Raw genomic sequence first — 20,595 nt, 5'->3', positions numbered from 1 at the left:
GGTAATTATATATTAATTTTTAGTATGTTATAGAATGGCTAATTCTAAGCAACTGTTCAATTGGCCTTCATTGTTTGTTTATTTATTGTTCTGAAATAATTTCCATTTTTCCCTTTTTATTCTTTCAAGCTTTTACTGACCCCCATCTTAATGACAAATGCTTGATAAGGCTACAAATTTATTGTTATTACTACTTTTTATTACTTCTCATTCTATTCAGGCCCCTCTTCTATACATATTCCAGTCAAATCAGTGAATGGTTGCCAGGGTTATGTGGACCTTAGCAACCAGACTGCTAACAAATGGAGAGCTGCTGAATAAAACCCAGCTTATTAATTTTACATTGATTTCAGAGAGGGGCGCGGAGAGTGATATTCTGAGACAATTTGCAACTGGTTTTCATTTTTTATTATGTATGGTTTTTGAGTTATTTAGCTTTTTATTCAGCAGTTCTCCAGTTTGCAAATTCAGCAATCTGGCTGCTAGGGTCCAATTTACCCTAGCAACCATGCACTGATTTGAATAATAGACTAGAATGTGAATAGTAGAGGGACTAAATAGAAAAATGAGTAATAAAAAAAGTAGCAATAACAATACATTTATAGCCTTAAAGGACATTTGTTTTTTAGATGGGGTCAGTGACCCCCCTTTAATGGCTGGAAGAAGAGGAAGGAAAAGCAATTATAGGGGTTGTTCACCTTTCACATAACTTTTAGTATGTTATGAATATTCTGAGATAATTTGCAAATTGTTTTAATTTTTTATTATTGAAGGTTTATGAGTTATTTAGCTTTTTATTCAGCAGCTCTTCCATTTGCATTTTAAGCAATCTGGTAACTAGGGTCCAAATTACCCTAGCAACCATGCACTGATTTGAATAAGAGACTGGAATATGAATAGAGGAGGGTCTGAATAGAAGGATCAGTAATAAAAAGTGACAATAACAAAACATTTGTATTCTTACAGAGTAGTGATGTGCGGGTCAGGGTTTTCCTGACCCGCACCCGACCCTAACCCGCCCTGCCCGCTTCCGGGGTCCTTTTATAGACCAGCGTCGGCCCACCAATCATGTCACAATGACATCACAAAAGGGGCGGGGCAAGCAGACGCGAGAATATAAAACCGGAACCCGGAAGTCGGCATTTGAAGGTGGTGAGGAGCAGTGCAAGGTTGACCAGAACCTGCCCGACCCGGGTCCCGCGGGTATCGGGTCGGCCCACACATAACTAATACAGAACATTTGTTTTTTTAGAAGGGAGTCCGCGACGTCCATTTGAAAGCTGCAAAGAATTAGAAATAAATAAAACAACTATAAAAATATAACAAATAAATAATGAAACCTTATTGAAAAGTTGCTTAGAATTGGTTGTTCTATAACATAATAAAAGTTACCTTAAAGGTGAACCACCCCTTTAAAAACTATAAAAAATAAATAACGAAAACCAATTGTAAAGTTGCTTAGAATTGGCCGTTCTGCAACATACTAAAAGTCAACTTAAAGGTGAACCACCCCTTTAAAGTCGACACATGGGGGCATATTTATCAAGGGTCGATTTTCAAATTGAAAAAAACTTTGAAATTCGAAAAGACCAACCGAAATTTTTTTTGGTCGAATAGGTCCGTTTTTGATCGAATTAGGTTCGTATTCGGCCGAATTTGAATCGAAGTAAGAATAGCGCATTCGATCGAATTCGATTCGAAGTTTTTCCACCAATTGACTCCAAATAGGTTCTAGCAGGTCCCCCATAGGCTAACGGTTGAATTTTTAAAGAGACCGTAAATGATAAATTTCGATATTCGAAATTTTTTTTAAATTCAAATGGAATTTGGACTATTCCCTAGTCGTAGTACACAATAAATAGCTCGAAATTCACCTCGACCTTTGATTACCCTGCCCCATAATGTCGTTGCTTGGTTAAAGGTAGAACATACCTGCCCCTATTAATGAATAAGAAGTGGTGTAGATTTGAGCGACGGCACTGATCATGAACACAAAGTATGTGAACAGACAATACAGATTTATTAGACTCCGTGAGGGTTTATGGAGCGTTAGAATCTTTGGAGAAACCATTAACACACAGTGATAAAATCTCTTTCAAACCCCCAGTAGGGAGAAAGAAGTAGAAAGATATATTGTAATTTGGTTTTGTAACCTTAAACGTTACACATTGTTCATTCTCGCGCCCTTCAGCCAACGATACACAGTTATGTCAGCTCTTGGCCAAAATATGGTGCAGAAAATCTGATATAAATCAAACAATAAAGTCCGCGGCATGAGGTTACCTATGTGGGTCTTCACGAGCACATCCAGAAACACTCTCTCCCTTCAACAGTACAAATACAAAGACGGAAGAGACCAACACAATATCGTTATTTCGGCACATGATCGTCGGTCCTCCTAAATGCACATCGTGACGCGGGTTGACAGCAGGCACCTGGGAAGACAGCTAAACATTAGATGCCTTATCCAACCCACATAATCACTCATTTAAAATATATGCCCAAGCCAGACAGCAATGATGCATACCCTCAATTAAAGGGGAACTATCGTGAAAACGATTATATAAGCCTCATCATTGCAATAAGAAACTTTGTAAATATCAATTAAAGACTTAAGTTTATATTCACTTTTCCTCTCTCAGCATCTGTTTCTCTTCATTCTGTCTTCACGCACCAGTTGGGTGTCAGATATTCATTGTAGGGATGCACAAAATCCAGGATTCGGCCGAATCCTTCGGCCCGGCCGAACCAAATCTGAATCCTAATTTGCATATGCATATTAGAGACAGGGAGGGAAATCATGTGACTTTTTGTCACAAAACAAGGAAGTAAAAAATGCTTTCCCCTTCCCACCCCTAATTTGCATATGCAAATTTGGATTCGGCCGAATCTTTCACGAAGGATTCGACCGAATCCAAAATAGTGGATTCGGTGCATCCCTAATTCATTGACAGTTAGATCCAATATATCTTATAGGGGAGGTTTCCTTTCCTAGCAGATGAATTAGAGCTCATTCAAATAACTGATTCCAGTACAAACAAAAACTAACAAAATAACTGCCTTTTGCACAAACTCTGCATGTAGAGAGACATGATATCTGGTGATTTAATAGAGTGAGCTCTAATACACCTTCTAGGCAAAAGGAGCCCCCCTATAAGATATATTGGATCTAACTGTTAATGAATATCTGACACCCAACTGCTGCATGAAGACAGAATGAAGAGAAACAGATGCTGAGAGAGGAATAGTGAAGTTAAACTTGATTATTTCAGAAAAAGAACAGACTTTTTAATTGGATGTATTTACAAAGTTTCTTATTTCCGTATGCTGAAGCTTATACTAAATTTTCATTTTAGTTCCCCTTTAAAGGCACACTAAACATTGTTTGTATTTGACTTAATGGCTTAGCTTCTAGAAGGACTCTTACACATTGGCGTTTTTTTCTGTGTTTTTTTTAAACTCAAGCTGAGAAAAAAACCCACTTATTTAGTTTAAATACGTTTTTGACGCGTTGCGTGCGTTTTTTCACCCATTCCAAAAACAATCCTCTGCTCTATTGATAGCTGAACGCACACTAAGCTCAAGAGAATGCTGTGTCTAAACAGACGCACTGAAACGCAAATGGAGTAAAACGCAAATAGATGCCGAATTACATAGGGAGTCAAAATGCCCAGTGTGGAATTGGCCTTAAAGCGGTTGTTCAACTTTAAATGAACTTTTAGTATGATGTAGTGATAGTCTGCGATAATTTGCAATTGGGTTTCATTTTTATTATTTGTGTTTTTTGAGTTATTTAGCTTTTTATTCAGCAGCTCTCCAGTTTACAATTTTAGCAATCTGGTTGCTGGGGTACAAATTACCCTAGCAACCATACACTGATTTGAATAAGAGACTGGAATATGAATAGGAGAGGCCTGAATAGAAAGAGGAGTAATAAAAAGTAGAAATAACAGTATTTGTAGACTTACAGAGCATTTGTTTTTAGATGGGGTCAGTGACCCCCATATGAAAGCTGGAAAGAGTCTGCAGAAGAAGACAAATAATTCAAAAACTATAAAAAAAGAAAAAGTGAAGGCCAATTAAGAAGTTGCTAAGGATTAGATATTCTATAACTTGTCTTTCATATGACGTTTTCAGTTCAAGTATAGAGCTATGGTCAGGACCCCCCTTAGCTAATAAATATAGAGAACATTTCTGTACAGGTATGGGACCTGTTATCCAGAATGCTCGGGACCTGGGGTTTTCCAGATAATGGATCTTTCCGTAATTTGGATCTTCATACCTTAAGTCTACTAGAAAATCATGTAAACATGAAATAAACCCAATAGGCTGGTTTTGCTTCCAATAAGGATTAATTATATCTTTGTTGGGATGAAATGAAAGGTATTGTTTTATTATTACAGAGAAAAAGGAAATCATTCTTAAAAATTTGGATAAAATGGAGTCTATGGGAGATGGCCTTCCCGTAATTCGGAGCTTTCTGGATAACGGATCCCATAGTAGTTTTCAGACAAAATATTCTCCTAATTGACCTTCTAGCTTGGCTTTCAGGTGTATCTAAGGCAGCAAATAGGCTTTCATCCACTATCTCACCCCCGGCCACTGTTTCAATCTCAACCCCAGAGTTTGTGCAGCACTGCCATAAAGAGACACTGTTCCTGTATATTCCCATAATCTTCAACTCATCCCAAATGTCATTATTCTTAGCCAAGTGTGAAAATCCTATCACAATGAAGCAACTGAAGGTGTGATCAGCCAAAAAGGACAGAGTCAGGTAAGGTGAGACAGACACGGTGCTCTACATTGGCTCATAGTCTGCAGAAAGGAGAAGACAAAATGATGCTTTGCGGTGCCCTACTTAAAGGGATTCTGTCATGATTTTTATGATGTAGATTTTGTTTCTAAATGACACTGTTTACACTGCAAATAATTCACTCTACTATGTAACATTTCATTCCTGAACCAGCAAGTGTATAATTTTTTTTGTTCTCACAGTCATCTCAGGTCATTTTGCCTGGTCATGTGCTTTCAGAAAGAGCCAGCACTTTAGGATGGAATTGCTTTCTGGCAGGCTGTTGTTTTTCCTACTCGATGTAACTAAATGTGTCTCAATGGGACCTGGATTTTGTGCTGTTCTTAGATCTACCAGGCAGCTGTTATCTTGCGTTAGGGAGCTGCTATCTGGTTACCTTCCTATTGTTCTGTTGTTAGGCTCCTGGGGGAGAAAGGGAGGGGGCAATATCACTCCAACTTGCAGTACAGCAGTAAAGAGTGACTGAAGTTTATCAGAGCACAAGTAACATGACTGGGGTCAGCTGGGAAACTGACAATATATCTATATATGCCAGATCTCAAAATTCTAAAAAAAACTGTTTGCTCTTTTGAGCAACGGATTTCAGTGCTGAATTTTGCTGAAGCAGCACTATTAATGTTTTGAAAAAAAACAAACAATTTCCCATGACAGTATCCCTTTAAAGCGAAGCCTTTTTTTTTTTTTAGTTTAGTGTCCCTTTAACACCCCTACCCACCCTTTCCAGACACACAAATACTGTTGGTTAATTAGCAATCTCTCTCACACACTTGTTATTACTTGAGAAATGCAGGTCATGTGATCAAATGAGGCACGCACAAATCTATTATTTACAGGCTCTAAACAGTCCTCATATGAATGCAGACGTATACACGCATTGTCTGTTAAGGTGTAAAGTAAAAAAAAGAGTGAGTGAAGGGTCTCTAGAGTCAGTGCTGGGTATGCTGACCTCGAGCAAAATGGCAGGCAAAGTCATACTTGTTTTTGCACTTGCAACCACAAATGTTGCACTGGAAAGGATTTTCAAAGCCGTGGCAGCCCATGTGGATTGTGTACAATATGTTGTCTGCAAAGTACATGTCACAGTGCTGGCAGTGGTGCAGGAGCTGAGGGTCCTGGACTGGAAGGGCGGGTGCAGGGGTGCTGGGTTGGCTGTTGCTAATACTAGGGGTGCTGGTGCGCCCACTACGCTCACTGCTTGGCCCCGCCATAGGGCTACAGTTCCTGTGATTGTGGGTCGGACGCCCTTCAGGGCTGGCAGGGGAGGAGCTCTGAGCTACACTGGTAGACACAGCAGAGCTACAGGCTGGAGGAGGAGGCTGATGAATCATAAAGGGTTTTTCATCAGGACAGGGCCCGGTGTCTGGGGAAGCAGGATTCTGAGTGTCCGGTGGAAGGCTAGAGAGTTGCCCTGCCAAAGTGGACAGCTGGTTTAAGGGGTTGTCCACCATAAGATCTTCCCTTGAGAGCCCCCCTGAATGTGAGGCCTTAGCCAAGTGTTCATAAGCCTCGCTCTGAATGCTGGGAATCTCGTGTGCGAAGTCGTTCAGATAGTCCGCTTTGTGCACCACCATGGAAGGAGGACTGAGATTAATGAGGGTCCGGCGGGTGTACCCCAAGCTGCTGACTTTCTTCTGAAGGACCCCCCACATTTTCTTATTGCCAAGGGTTGGCCGAGTGCCTTTGATCGGCAGCATCTTGTGTTTGCGCCGGCGGTGATGAGAGAGGTTGCTACGGTCGCTGCAGCGGAAGGAACACAGCTCACACTTGTACGGCTTCTCCCCGGTGTGAGAGCGCATGTGAGCCTCTAGGTGGCGCTCGTAGGCAGATGCAAATGGGCATAAGTGGCAACGGTGTGGCTTCTCACCTGCAAAATAAGTATCAAGTTCAATGAGTCAAGTTCATGATGCAGCCATTTAGCCCATCGGCCATATTTATGCAGCTAAAGACATTAAATGAAAACTATACCCACAAAATGAACACTCAAGCAGTAGATCGTTTAAATCATATTACTGTATATACTTGAGTATAAGCCGAGTTTTTCAGCATCCAAAATGTGCTGAAAAAGTCTACCTCGGCTTATACTCGAGTCACTTGAGATTGCAGTCACTTTTAATCATTCCTATACCAACAGTTCGCTTGGGGAGAGACTGAAATATCACACAGCACCCTCTGTTGATTACATGAAAGAATAACAGTGACTGCAATATCACACAGCGCCATCTGTTGGTGGTAAGTGGCATATTAAAGAATCTTATCAAACTGGAATATATATTTAAGTAAATATTGCCATTTTACATCTCTTGCCTTGAGCCACCATTTCATGATGGTCTGTGTGCTGCCTCAGAGATCACCTGACCAGAAATACTGCAGCTCTAACTGAAACAGGAAGAAGCGTTGAAGCAAAAGACACAACTCTGTCTGTTAATTGGCTCATGTGACCTAAGAAGTAAAGTTTGTTTGTGTGCACAGTGATTCATACAAATCCAGGGGGCGGCACTTATCTTTTAAAATGGTCATTTTCAATTTATGATTACCCAATGGCCCATACTAATAAAAAAGTATATTATTATGAAACTGGGTTATTTACATGAAGTAGGGGTTTGCACATGAGCTGTTTTATGCAATATCTTTTTGTTGAGACCTACATTGTTTGAGGGGTATAGTTTTCCTTTAATTCTCTGGCCAGCATGTAGTATTATAGTGTGGTATCTTCTTAGTGCAAAAACTGAAAGCCTAAAGTGTATCACTGGAACCAAATATGTTACAAATGTGTTGTTGAGGCTGAAACCCAAATATACTGTTTATTTATAAGATTTATGTCACATCTAAGCATGATTTTAGGTACATCAAATACCTTCTAAGTATAAGGAACCATACTGGTTGCTGCTGCTAAGGTCAAGTATGGATGCTATTGCTGTATATTTTAGGGATGCACCAAATCCAGGATTCGGTTCGGGATTCTACCAGGATTAGGCCTTTTTCAGTAGGATTCGGCCGAATCCTTCTGCCTGGCCGAACAGAATCCAAATTTGCATATGCAAATTAGGGGAGGGAAATCGTGTGTCTTTGTCACAAAACAAGGAAGTAAAAAATGTTTTCCCCTTCCCATCCCTAATTTGCATATGCAAATTAGTATTCAGTTTGGGTTCGGTATTCGGCCGAATCTTTCGTGAAGGATTCAGGGGTAGTGTATTTGTGCATCCCTAGTATATTTAGATATATATGTATACTCTTCCCTTACTCTGGCAGGTCATTCAACCCCATCTACACCTTGCTCCATGTTAAAGTGATGGATTCTGGGACGTGAAGTCCCAATCCATGAATGCTATATAAATATATGTTAATAATGTTAATAATTCTATGGAAAGCAGAGTCCCAGAATGCATAGCTTCAGCATTATGGAACATAAGTACCAGAATGGGATCGTACCTGTGTGTATACGGATATGCTCGATCAGACGGGCTGTGCCTTTGCTGGCGTAGTTACAATAGCGACATTTTAGTTTGCCGTCAAAGGTCCGCTCGAAGCCGTCCACCAGCATCCCAGCGCTTTCATCCAGAGACACCTCCACGGAGGGATGGTCCAGCCCATTATGATCGCTGTCTGTCCCAGCTGCCGGTAGAGCAAGGCACGGAGAATTAGCGGAGAGTGCATCATGGTTCTGAGTCCCTGATTTGCAGAAAGTGAGTGAGTGAATAGCAGTTTGCTAGAAGTGTTAAATAGTGCACAATTGTTAAAAAGTTAACACAGAGGTATCTGATCCATAGAGTGTCTGTTCTACAAACCTTGTGTTTGTGAAGTTTTCCCACACAAAAAAAAACCCAAAAACAAACCCACATTGCAATTTTATTAAAAAGTTTGTTTAGTTTTACTACTATGTTCTCTTTTAGCCAACAATTTCCTCCCCTTAAATGAGAATTCAACCCGTAGTTTAAAAAAACCCTCCCCCACTACCCTGGGTAGACCCCCCTCCCTCCTCCCCCCCAGCCTACCTGCCCCTAATTTTTTACTCACCCCTCCGTGCAGATTCTGGCCTCGGAGTTCACGGCAGCCATCTTCTTCTTCTCTAGTAATCTTCGTGTATTGACGGCATTTTCAGCACATGCGCAGTTAAGTCACGAAAATTTTCTGAAACATTTTCGTGACTTTCGGCGAATTGCGCAGTGGTTCAGGACCAGAAATTTACTCCAACTGCGCATGCACCAAAATTTCAGAAAAAGACTGAATTAAGAAGATGGCTGCCGTGAACTCAGAGGCCAGAATCTGCATGCAGGGGTGAGTAAAAAAATTAGGGGCATTTGCCTTGGGGGGGGGGCAGGTAGGTTGAGGGGAGGAGGGAGGGGGTCTACCCAGGGTAGGGGGCGAGGGTTTTTTTTATTACGGGTTGAATTCTCCTTTAATCCCTGTTCTGGCATTGGAATCATGTTACTCATACAGGCCAACCAATCAGAACACAATAGACTGACGTTGTACAAATGGAGGCCAGCGTGTTCCATAGCACCCCTGAACAGCCCACGTGGATTGCACAGCAATTTTTCAGCCCTCAAATATTGTCGTACAATCTGTGATCAATATCTTTATAACAGGAGAGGTTGTAATAGTTTATACTCTCTGCTTTAAAGGAACGGTTCAGTGTAAAAATAAAAACTGGGTAAATAGATAGGCTGTGCAAAATAAAAATGTTTCTAATATAGTTAGTTAGCCAAAAATGTAATGTATAAAGGCTGGAGTGACTGGATGTGTAACATAATAGCCAGAACACTACTTCCTGCTTTTCAGCTCTCTAACTCTGAGTTAGTCAGTGACTATAAGGGGGGTCACATGGGACATAACTGTTCCGTGAGTTTGTAATTGATCCTCAGCATTCAGCTCAGATTCAAAAGCAACAGTTATGTCACATGTGCCCCCTCAAGTCTCTGATTGGTTACTGCCTGGTAACCAATCAGTGGAAAGCAAGAGAGCTGAAAAGTAGTGTTCTGGCTATTATGTTACACATCCAGTCACTCCAGCCTTAATACATTTCATTTTTGACTAACTAACTATATTAGAAATATTTTTTATTTTGCACAGCCTATCTATTAACTCCGTTGTTATTTTTACACTGAACTGTTCCTTTGAAGTATAGCAAGAAAGTCACCCTTTGTCTCAAGTCAGTGTCTAGGATCATATGGGAATAAGACCTGAGCTAAGATCAATGCTCCTATGGGACCAGTTATAGAAAGGAAGAGGCTGGCAGAACCTTATATAGACAGCAAAGTATAAGACAATTTCAGGTACAAGACTAAAGCAACAACACAGGTTTGCACCAGTGTAATAATTAATAGGCAGATGATAATAATAATAATGAAAGGATATTAATAATAAGCTGCAGTAGGCAATTGTGCTAGTGCTACCGGTAGCAATCTTTGAAGGGTTGATTCACCTTTAAGGTAACTTTTAGTATGTTATAGAATTCCCTATTCCTCGCAACTTTGCAACTGTCATTATTATTTTTCTTTGAATGATTTACCTTTCTCTCCTGCCTTTTTTCAGCTTTTAAATGGGGGTCACCGACACCAGCAGGCAAAATCTATTGGTCTGTGAGGCTATAATTCTATTGTTATTACTTTATTTTTTTTACTTAACCTTCTTTGAAAGCCCTCTACTACTCATACTCTCATCTCTCGTTCAAACTACTGCCTGGTTGCTAGGCTAAATAAGACCCTAGCAACCAGATAGCTGCTACTACACCAAGTGATGAGCTGCTGAATAAAAGCTAAATAACTGAAAAACCAAAACAAACAAAGACGAAGAATTGAAAATTGTGTCATAATTTGTCTACATCGTATTAAAAGTTAATTTAAAGGTGAAGGAACCCTTTAACTTTGGGTTGTCCACGACACACGAGCTGCTTACCTCCTTGTAAAGCTTCAGCTTCTTTGTCACTGCTCACAGAGCCAGAGATCATGTTGACGTGATGTGTCTGCTGAGTGAGATATTCCTGGAAGTCTTTTACAAAATCCAGCGTTTCTGGCTTCTTTTCACCCATATTCAGTGCTGAAGTCTGCCTGCAGCTCCCCCTTCCTAAACAGAGATAAAAGGCAAGTTATACGCCAACTTTGTTTAACAATGTTTCTATCAGAGGGCCATAATCATGACTCCTCGGTAGGGATGTCCGAATTTTTTCACCTTGTTTCGCCGCGGAAATTACGCCCATAGACTTGTATGGTGTCACGCGTCAAAAAAAAACAAAACATTTTTTTCACGTCTATGGGGGTCGGCGACATTCCATCGGTGGCAAATTTTTGCCGAAACGAAACCGGTCAAATTAGCCCAAGCCTACTCCTAAGTGATTACGGGAAAACTATACCTCCAAAATGAACACTTAAGCAACAGATAGTTTATATCATATTAAGTGGCATATTAAAGAATCTTACCGAACTGGAATATATATTTAAGTAAATCTTGCCCTTTTACATCTCTTGCCTTGAACCCCCATTTAGTGATGGTCTGTGTGCTGCCTCAGAGATCACCTGACCAGAAATACTGCAACTCTAACTGTAACAGGAAGAAGTGAGGAAGCAAAAGGCAGAATTCTGTCTGTTAATTGGCTCATGTGACCTAACATGTATGGTTTGTTGGTATGTTTGTGTGCACCGTGAATCGTACGATCCCAGGGGGCGGCCCTTATTTTTTAAAATGGCAATTTTCTATTTATGATTACCCAATGGCACATACTACTAGAAAAGTATATTATTATGAAAATGGTTTATTTACATGAATCAGGGTTTTACACATGAGTTTTATGCAATATCTTTTTCTAGAGACCTACATTGTTTGGGGGAGTATAGTTTTCCTTTAAAGGGGTTGCTCACCTTCCAAACATGTTTCTCAGTTGAGTTGATTTCAGATTGTTCACCATAAACAAAGACTTTTTTTTCAATTGCTTTCCATCTTTTATTTATTACCGTTTTCCCAAAATGTAAGTTTAAAGGGATACTGTCATGGGAAAATTTGTTTTTCTTCAAAATGAACCAGTTAATAGTGCACTGAAATCCATTTCTCAAAAGAGCCAACAGATTTTTTTATATTCAGTTTTGAAATCTGACATGGGGCTAGACATATTTTCAATTTCCCAGCTGCCCCAAGTCATGTGACTTGTGACAGTATCCCTTTAAGGTTTAAAGTGATCCAGGAGCATCTGAACTGTTACAATTTGCTACATTTAATTGATACAATTAGTTGATCCATTTCTCAGCAGTATCTGTGGAATATTAGCAACTATTGTATCCATTCTAACAGCTGCCTGTAATGAAACTCAAGGATTCTGCTCTGCAGGGACAAAGATAACAAATGTATCAACTAAATGTATCAATTAAGAACAGTTTACAGGGTCGGCGACCCCCCCTCCCTGAGCTGCTTTAGAAGGTGAAAAATTAAACTGTACACTTCAATACTTCAATATTATAAAAACGGTCACAAACAGAAAATATAAAGTAATTGGAAAAAGTCTTTATTTCTGGTGAACAATCTGAAACGAACTGAACTGAAAAATAGTGTTTGAAGGTGAACAACCCCTTTAAAGGAAAACGGAATTAACAGTAATATGATGATGATTGTTCCGTGCTGTATTTAATGTTTCCAACTTCATAGAACATGGATCCAGATTTACACAGGTAAGTTGCGATTGTCGTTGGAGGATAAATTTGCATTTTAATACTGGTGCCGGCTCGGGAGAGTTGGCAATTAGCAATATTGCTTTAAGAATACCACCATGATGTTGCTGGACTACAGCTCCCAGTATGCCTTGACCTTGATAATATGTTAAAGTATGCTGGGATTTGTAGTCCAGCAACAACTGCAGTAAAGTGTGGTTGAGCAGTGCAGCGTAGAAGGGTTTAGTGTCCCTTAGGCAAAACCACAAAAAGTGAGTTGTACCTTTCTCCTTGACAAAAATATTTCTAGTTGAATCCAATAAACACCTTTATTTAGCAGCCCATGCCAGCACTAAAGTGTTTTTAAAGCAATGTCGATTTATAAGCTGCATACAGAGGACAGTATCTTCCTGCCCCTGTAATGTGCCCTCTTATATCTCCCCCAATATCTGCAGATCACACACTCTCCACTACAACTGACAGTTGCTCTTGAATAGCTATGGAAAGTAATAGCAAAATGTGCTTAAAAAATATATCCATAATAAAACAGAAATTAATAATAAAAATACACAACACTTTTAATTAAAGGGGTTGTTCACCTTCTAACACTTTTTTTTTTAAGTTCAGTTGGTTTCAGACCAAAACTAAAGCCTTTTCCAATGACTTTCTATTTTCTATTTGTGACAGTTTTTCTAATAATAAAGGGAAACTCTTCCAAACCAAAATTTAATGAAGAGGCCCACAGAAACCCCTAATATATTCATCACAGTTACCTGTTTCTTCAAAAAGTAGGAATAAATGCCATGTTCTATGCTGAAATCCAGCTGTATAACAGTTCTTCTCTTTCTGCATCATTTGAGATCCTGGCAGGGAAGGAGGGACTAAACACTGATGTTACAAATTGTAACAACTTCTCCACAGCTTACAGACAGCATGCAGGAACTACATAACCCACAATGCATTGCACTGTGATGTTCTGTTCCTTATTGAAGTCACGTCTGCAGGGAATTGTGGGGTTTGGAGGATGCAGACTGAGGACAGATGGCTGTTGATACGAAGTAACAGTAGTCAGACAGCTCAGCAAAGTAGTCAGACAGATCAGCAGGAGAGCAGGGGGCTAGGCTTAGGGAACTGTCAGAAACCATTAAAAAAAATCGGTCTGCATATTTTTTAAATTATGTATATTGCAAAGTTGCTTGAAATTATGTTTACTTTTAAAAAAGCTTAAGTTATGTTTTTGTGTAATTTCTCTTTTTAGTTTAATTTAAAAACAGCTCTGAGAGGGGGGGTCGCCGACTCTGTAACTGTTCTAAATGGATACATTTAGTTGATACATTTGTTATCTTTGTCTCTGCTGAGCAGAATCCCTAAGTTTCATTACAGGCAGCTGTTAGAATTGATACAATAGTTGCTAATATTCCACAGATACTGCTGAGAAATGGATCAACTAATTGTAGCAAATTGTAACAGTTTAGAATCTGCTACAGGATCACTGAGCTGTCAGACTCCCCAGAGACAGGAAGACTGAACTTTTTTTTAAAATAGGTAATGTTTTATTGATTTTTAGGGATTCAGCCGAATCCCTGAATATGTAAAAGTGGAAAAAACATTTTTTGCTTCCTTGTTTTGTGACGAAAAGTCACATGATTTCCGTTTCTGCCCCTAATTTGGATACTTGAGATTCGGCTGAATCCCTGAATAATTTGCGAAAGATTCGGCCAAATACTGAACCGAATCCTAATTTGCATATGCAAATAAGTGGGAAATTGCATATGTAAATTAGGCGAGGGAAAGGAAAAAGTGGAAAAAACATTTTTCACTTCCTTGTTTTGTGACGAAAAGTAACCAGTTCTGTCCTGCCCCTAATTTGCATATTTAAATTAGGATTTGGTTCGGCCACACACAAGAATTGGGAGTAATCCGAATCCTGCTGAAAAAGGCCGAATCTCGAACTGAATCCTGTAATCAATGCATCCCTATTGATTTTATACAAAAATAAAACAAAGGAAATAAAAACACAATACAAAGCATACATCAAAATGGGACACTGACCTTTAAACTTCAATTTTGGAAAAACCATAAAACATGGAAAGTAATTGAAAAAAAAAAAAGGTTTTATTTCTGGGACACCGTCAGAAAACAGCTGAACTAAAAAAAAAGTTTTCAGAAGGTGAACAACCCCTTTAAAGGGAAATATTACAGATGTTTAGCTTTCATCTAAAATAAAATACTACAGATGTTTAGCTTTCATCTAAAATAAAATACTACAGATGTTTAGCTTTCATCTAAAATAAAATACTACAGATGTTTTGCTTTCATATAAAATAAAGCATTACAGATGTTTAGCTTTCATCTAAAATAAAATACAGATGTTTAGCTTTCATCTAAAATAAAATACTACAGATGTTTAGCTTTCATATAAAATAAAATACTACAGATGTTTAGCTTTCATCTAAAATAAAATACTACAGATGTTTAGCTTTCATATAAAATAAAATACTACAGATGTTTAGCTTTCATATAAAATAAAATACTACAGATGTTTAGCTTTCATATAAAATAAAATATTACAGATGTTTAGCTTTCATCTAAAATAAAATACTACAGATGTTTAGCTTTCATCTAAAATAAAATACTACAGATGTTTAGCTTTCATATAAAATAAAATACTACAGATGTTTAGCTTTCATATAAAATAAAATACTACAGATGTTTAGCTTTCATATAAAATAAAATACTACAGATGTTTAGCTTTCATATAAAATAAAATATTACAGATGTTTATCTTTCATCTAAAATAAAATACTACAGATGTTTAGCTTTCATATAAAATAAAATACTACAGATGTTTAGCTTTCATCTAAAATAAAATACTACAGATGTTTTGCTTTCATATAAAATAAAGCATTACAGATGTTTAGCTTTCATCTAAAATAAAATACAGATGTTTAGCTTTCATCTAAAATAAAATACTACAGATGTTTAGCTTTCATATAAAATAAAATACTACAGATGTTTAGCTTTCATATAAAATAAAATACTACAGATGTTTAGCTTTCATATAAAATAAAATACTACAGATGTTTAGCTTTCATATAAAATAAAATACTACAGATGTTTAGCTTTCATATAACATAAAATACTACAGATGTTTAGCTTTCATCTAAAATAAAATACTACAGATGTTTAGCTTTCATATAAAATAAAATACTACAGATGTTTAGCTTTCATCTAAAATAAAATACTACAGATGTTTAGCTTTCATATAAAATAAAATATTACAGATGTTTAGCTTTCATGTATTTCACCAGTGTAATAAAGCTATGAAGGTTTGCACATTAAATTCCTTATCTCAAGCCTTGCAATTCTATACAGGAGCCGTCACATAACTTTCCCTGACTACGGCATAATCGACTAATAAAATGAAGACTTCACTATCACTATCTATTAATTCATACCATAGGAGAGGGGGCTTGGTTCTATGGAAAATAAAATGAGCTGCTGAAGTGAAGACTTGCAAATGCCATAAATAAAGGGCAAAGGGCGACATGTCTGGTGTCAACTATATGTACAGTCTATCCCATACTTTATAATTAAAAGAGGTGTTAAATGGCATTAACCTTCTCTTATAAACAAAGTTATTCAGAAAGAATAAAAGCTCAATATCCATCAAGTGCCATCTATAAATGCATGATGAGAAATAAGTAACTAAATATAGATATAGAGACACGAACATGCTTACTTTACTGGCACCTTTTGATCTAGACATACCAAGTGCTGCAAGAAGGCATGTGTTATCTGTTATCCATTATTTAACCTGTGCCATATAGTCTTTTTTCAATTTCTGCCATTGCTACGCGGCAGCTTGTTTATATAAACTATAGTAGTACTTATCTGTTATCTACTGTGTATCCTGTGCTTGAATGGCTGCCCCCATGGCTACACATCAGCTTGTTTATATAAACTATAGTAGTACTTATCTGTTATCTACTGTGTATCCTGTGCTTGAATGGCTGCCCTCATGGCTACACAGCAGCTTGTTTATATAAACTATAGTAGTACTTATCTGTTATCTACTGTGTATCCTCTGCTTGAATGGCTGTCCCCATGTCTACACAGCAGCTTGTTTATATAAACTATAGTAGTACTTATCTGTTATCTACTGAGTATCCTGTGCATGAATGGCTGCCCCCATTGCTACACAGCAGCTTGTTTATATAAACTATAGTAGTACTTATGTTATCTACTGTGTATCCTGTGCTTGAATGGCTGCCCTCATGGCTACACAGCAGCTTGTTTATATAAACTATAGTAGTACTTATCTGTTATCTACTGTGTATCCTGTGCTTGAATGGCTGCCCTCATGGCTACACAGCAGCTTGTTTATATAAACTATAGTAGTACTTATCTGTTATCTACTGTGTATCCTGTGCTTGAATGACTGCCCCCATGGCCGCACAGCAGCTTGTTTATATAAACTATAGTAGTACTTATCTGTTATCTACTGTGTCTCCTGTGCTTGAATGGCTGCCTCCATGGCTACACAGCAGCTTGTTTATATAACTATAGTAGTACTTATCTGTTATCTACTGTGTATCCTGTGCTTGAATGGCTGCCCCCATGGCTACACAGCAGCTTATGTATATAAATTATAGTAGTACTTATCTGTTATCTACTGTGTATCCTGTGCTTGAATGGCTGCCCCCATGGCTACACAGCAGCTTGTTTATATGAACTATAGTAGCGTTTCTGAAGTAAACACATCAGTTTTACCTGTGCAGGGCAACACTGCATTATATTTTTATTACTTTAAAACACTTTAATTTTTTGATGTTACCGTTCCTTTAAGGGATTTTGCAACTGAGCACTGTGTAATTACTGGTTTTAATACCTGTACTTCCATTTGTCTGGTATAAAATTGCACCGCAAACGGGAACCAAGCAGCGCAGAGGGTATAAAACACTAGCTTTCAATGGCAATTAAAGGGAAACTCCACAAAAACATAACTTAAGCTTTTTGAAAAGTAAACATAATTTCGGGAAACTTTGCAATAAATATCAATTAAAAATATGCAGACTTTTCATGATTTTTAATGGTTTGGAACAGTTCCCTAAGCCTAGCCCCCCGCTGATCTGTCTGACTACTTTGCTGAGCTGTCTGACTACTGTTACTTTGTATCAACAGCCATCTGTCCTCAGCCTGCATCCTCCAAACCCCACAATTCCCTGCACACGTGACTTCCATAAGGAAAGGAACATCATAGTGCAATGCATTGTGGGTTATGTAGTTCCTGCATGCTGTCTGTAAGCTGTGGAAAAGTTGTTACAATTTGTAACATCAGTGTTTAGTCCCTCCTTCCCTGCCAGGATCTCAAATGATTCAGAAAGAGAAGAACTGTTATACAGCTGGATTTCAGCATAGAAAATGGCATTTATTCCTACTTTTTGAAGAAACCCATAACTGTGATGGGAATATTAGGGGTTTGGAAGCCGGAGTTCCCCTTTAAATTTACAAATAACTTTAAAACCCTTGATAATATGCCATGAATGTACATAGGGAAGTGGTTTAGAATGACATATTTCAATATAGGACTGTCCATTTGTACAGCACACAGAGGGGGAATGTAGAGTGAATAGAAATGTCAGATGTGAATAACAGACACAGGAGGAATAAGAGCCCTGAACTGTGGAGCTTACAATCTAAGTGGGAGGGTAAATTACAGGCACCGCCCCTGGAGGCCAGAGAGAGAGAATTATGTGTAGATTCTAATATGTAATGAGTATAAATTATGAATAGAAGAACCAGAAGGGGAGGGTCTCTGTCTGTATTTGCTCCACATATTCCCTGAAGGTCCATTAGAGAACACATAGAAGTGTTGGCCCAGACTAATTCTACCTGAGCGCCCTGCTTTTGTTTTTGAACTGCCTGTTACCCGCATACAACGTATGACGTCACACTGCCTGTAGCCCCGCCTCCGCCAGGTCTCTCCTTACCGTTACCGGAAGCTCCTCACAAAGGGGAACCTCCACATGCCGCCGGCAGGGTGCAGGATAAACACTCACCGATACCTCCGGTGAACACCGAGCCCTACCACCGCTAGGGCCCTGAAAAATCCCCATACGCATGCGTTCTAGAACGTCCACCCTGTGTGGATGCGCATCCGCCTGACACAAGTGCATGGCGGGGATTGTAGTTTCACCTGAGTTTCGCCATTGAACTACGGTTGCCGTGACAACAAACTATATCACGTTTAGTCGCTTTTCGACTCCTTCTTTTCCCTGTCCCATTGTGGAACACTACAGAAATGTTTTATTCCCATGACCTTTTAGTTTTGTTTAGAGCAACCTGAAGCGTTTACCCACTTCCGCTTCTGTTGAATGTAGCAATATGAAGCATTTGGGATAACAAATATGGCGGCCGACGCTGTGTGAGCTACAGGTGCCGATTACTGGGTGTAGCAATATGACTCTTTAAAGGAACTTCCGGCCGAGGACCTGTCATTCCTTAACTGTGTCTGTTATGGCTGGAGTTCTGTGTCGAAGAGCCCAGGTAAGATGGGCCAGTGCCAAGTCATATAAGTTCAGTGCGTTACAAAGCAGTTATAGGTTTTACTGAAATGATATAGTGAATAAAGTACCCCCTCTTGTAAATTATAAGGATATTATAAGTTATCGAGGAGTTTCATGACCATATAAATACACCAGGATATACAATATCCTCATATACAAGTTTCAGTGAGTCATGTGACAGAAATGACATCAGAACTCACCGTTTATAACTGATGACATCAATACTCAACGTTTATAAGGACATAATTTACAAGATTGCCGTTGCCAAAAATGAAGATTCTCTCCCACCAACCCATGACTAAGTTGGCATAGGTTGGTGCGAAAGAAGCCCCCATCGCGGCTCCCCGTTGTTGCAAATAAAATTGACCATTGAACAGGAAATAGTTAGAGTGTAACAAAAAATCTATCCCCTCCAGAATAAACTCATTCTGTTCGATGCAGCAAAAAGTCAGAATCCGATTAGCCGAGGGCTCCTCCTGAGGTGAAAGGCGGCTGTTAAAGGCAGAAGCAAGACCAGAGAACAGGGTGCTTAGCATAGGTTCTGGATTTAGGGTGCTGGCAAAATTTAGAAAATGTAGGCTTTTCAGGAAAAAGCTAGAAAAAATTGAGCAATTTGGGAAAAAACTCAGAAAAATCACAAATCACACGATTTGTTTTTTTCGATCCATTTTATCGAGTTTTTACCCGAACTGATTAAATTGAGCTTTTTTTTTTATTAATAAATAAGGTCAAATCATGGATTCTAGTTTGGTTGGAATTTGGAAAAATTTGGATTTTTAGTAAACAGCCCTCTAGCAGTTAGCACCCCTTTAAAATAAACATACAGGCAAGTTTATTTTGATCCTGATCAAACTGACTTCATTTGTGGATGTGTTAGGGACTCTAGATTGTAAGCTCCGCTAGGCACATGTCAGTGATGATCTCTGTGCACTGCTGCTGAATATGTCGCCATTAATTCCATTTTCGGTTTATGGACAGTTTGGAGAGTTCTGGTTTACAGAGCTAATGATCAGGGAATGGCAGACAGCTGGAGATAAGAAAACCTTTTAGGGCTATTAGATAACAGTGCTGATGGTCATCAACCTTAAAGGGACATAAGGCTAAGGCCACACTAGGCGATAGCGCGGCGATTTGACTCGCCGCGACTTTTCGCCGCGACTTTTAAGCCGCAATCGCTGTGGAAACTTTTGCGCTGGCGTCTATGGGGAATCGCCAGCGTAAAAACACACGCGGCGATCTTTTTTCTATTGTCGCTCGAAATCGCCTCGCTAGGCGATTTCGAGCGACAATAGAAAAAAGATCGCCGCGTGTGTTTTTACGCTGGCGATTTTACGCGATTCCCCATAGACGCCAGCGCAAAAGTTTCCCCAGCGATTGCGGCTTAAAAGTCTCTGCGAAAAGTCGCCGCGAGTCAAATCGCCGCGCTATCGCCTAGTGTGGCCTTAGCCTAAGGGAATAATCAGTGTTGGTATTGATTTAGTGCCCAGTAATACAGCGTGAAAATAAGAGCCCCCAGTCAACTGTGCCCCCCGTTCATTAACTGTTAACTGTGTTTTTTATTGTTTTTAGTAAGGTGAAA

General features: G+C 39.0%; 1 protein-coding gene across 6 annotated transcripts; it reads right to left on the bottom strand.

Moving 5' to 3' along the window:
• Nucleotides 1–2,001: 2,001 nt before the first annotated feature.
• ikzf5.S (IKAROS family zinc finger 5 S homeolog) lies at nt 2,002–18,601 on the bottom strand. Of its 6 annotated transcripts, none has more exons than XM_018227355.2 (5): nt 18,441–18,601; nt 10,709–10,876; nt 8,243–8,482; nt 5,760–6,677; nt 2,002–2,435 (listed from the first exon to the last, which is right to left on the bottom strand). In XM_018227355.2, the coding sequence occupies exons 2-5, from the start codon at nt 10,839–10,841 to the stop codon at nt 2,371–2,373; spliced, it is 1,356 nt and encodes a 451-aa protein (XP_018082844.1). In that variant the 5' UTR covers nt 10,842–10,876; nt 18,441–18,601; the 3' UTR covers nt 2,002–2,370. The 6 variants fall into 6 exon arrangements, with proteins under 6 accessions (XP_018082844.1, XP_041426817.1, XP_018082846.1 ...); XM_041570883.1 differs by having other exon boundaries at nt 5,789–6,677; XM_018227357.2 differs by having other exon boundaries at nt 8,243–8,425.
• Nucleotides 18,602–20,595: the final 1,994 nt, after the last annotated feature.

Source organism: Xenopus laevis, chromosome 7S (assembly GCF_017654675.1).
Source record: "Xenopus laevis strain J_2021 chromosome 7S, Xenopus_laevis_v10.1, whole genome shotgun sequence".
In the NCBI taxonomy this organism is placed as follows: Eukaryota; Metazoa; Chordata; class Amphibia; order Anura; family Pipidae; genus Xenopus; species Xenopus laevis.
Note: the sequence above shows the minus strand (reverse complement) of the source record. Positions and strands in the feature narration are given on the sequence as shown.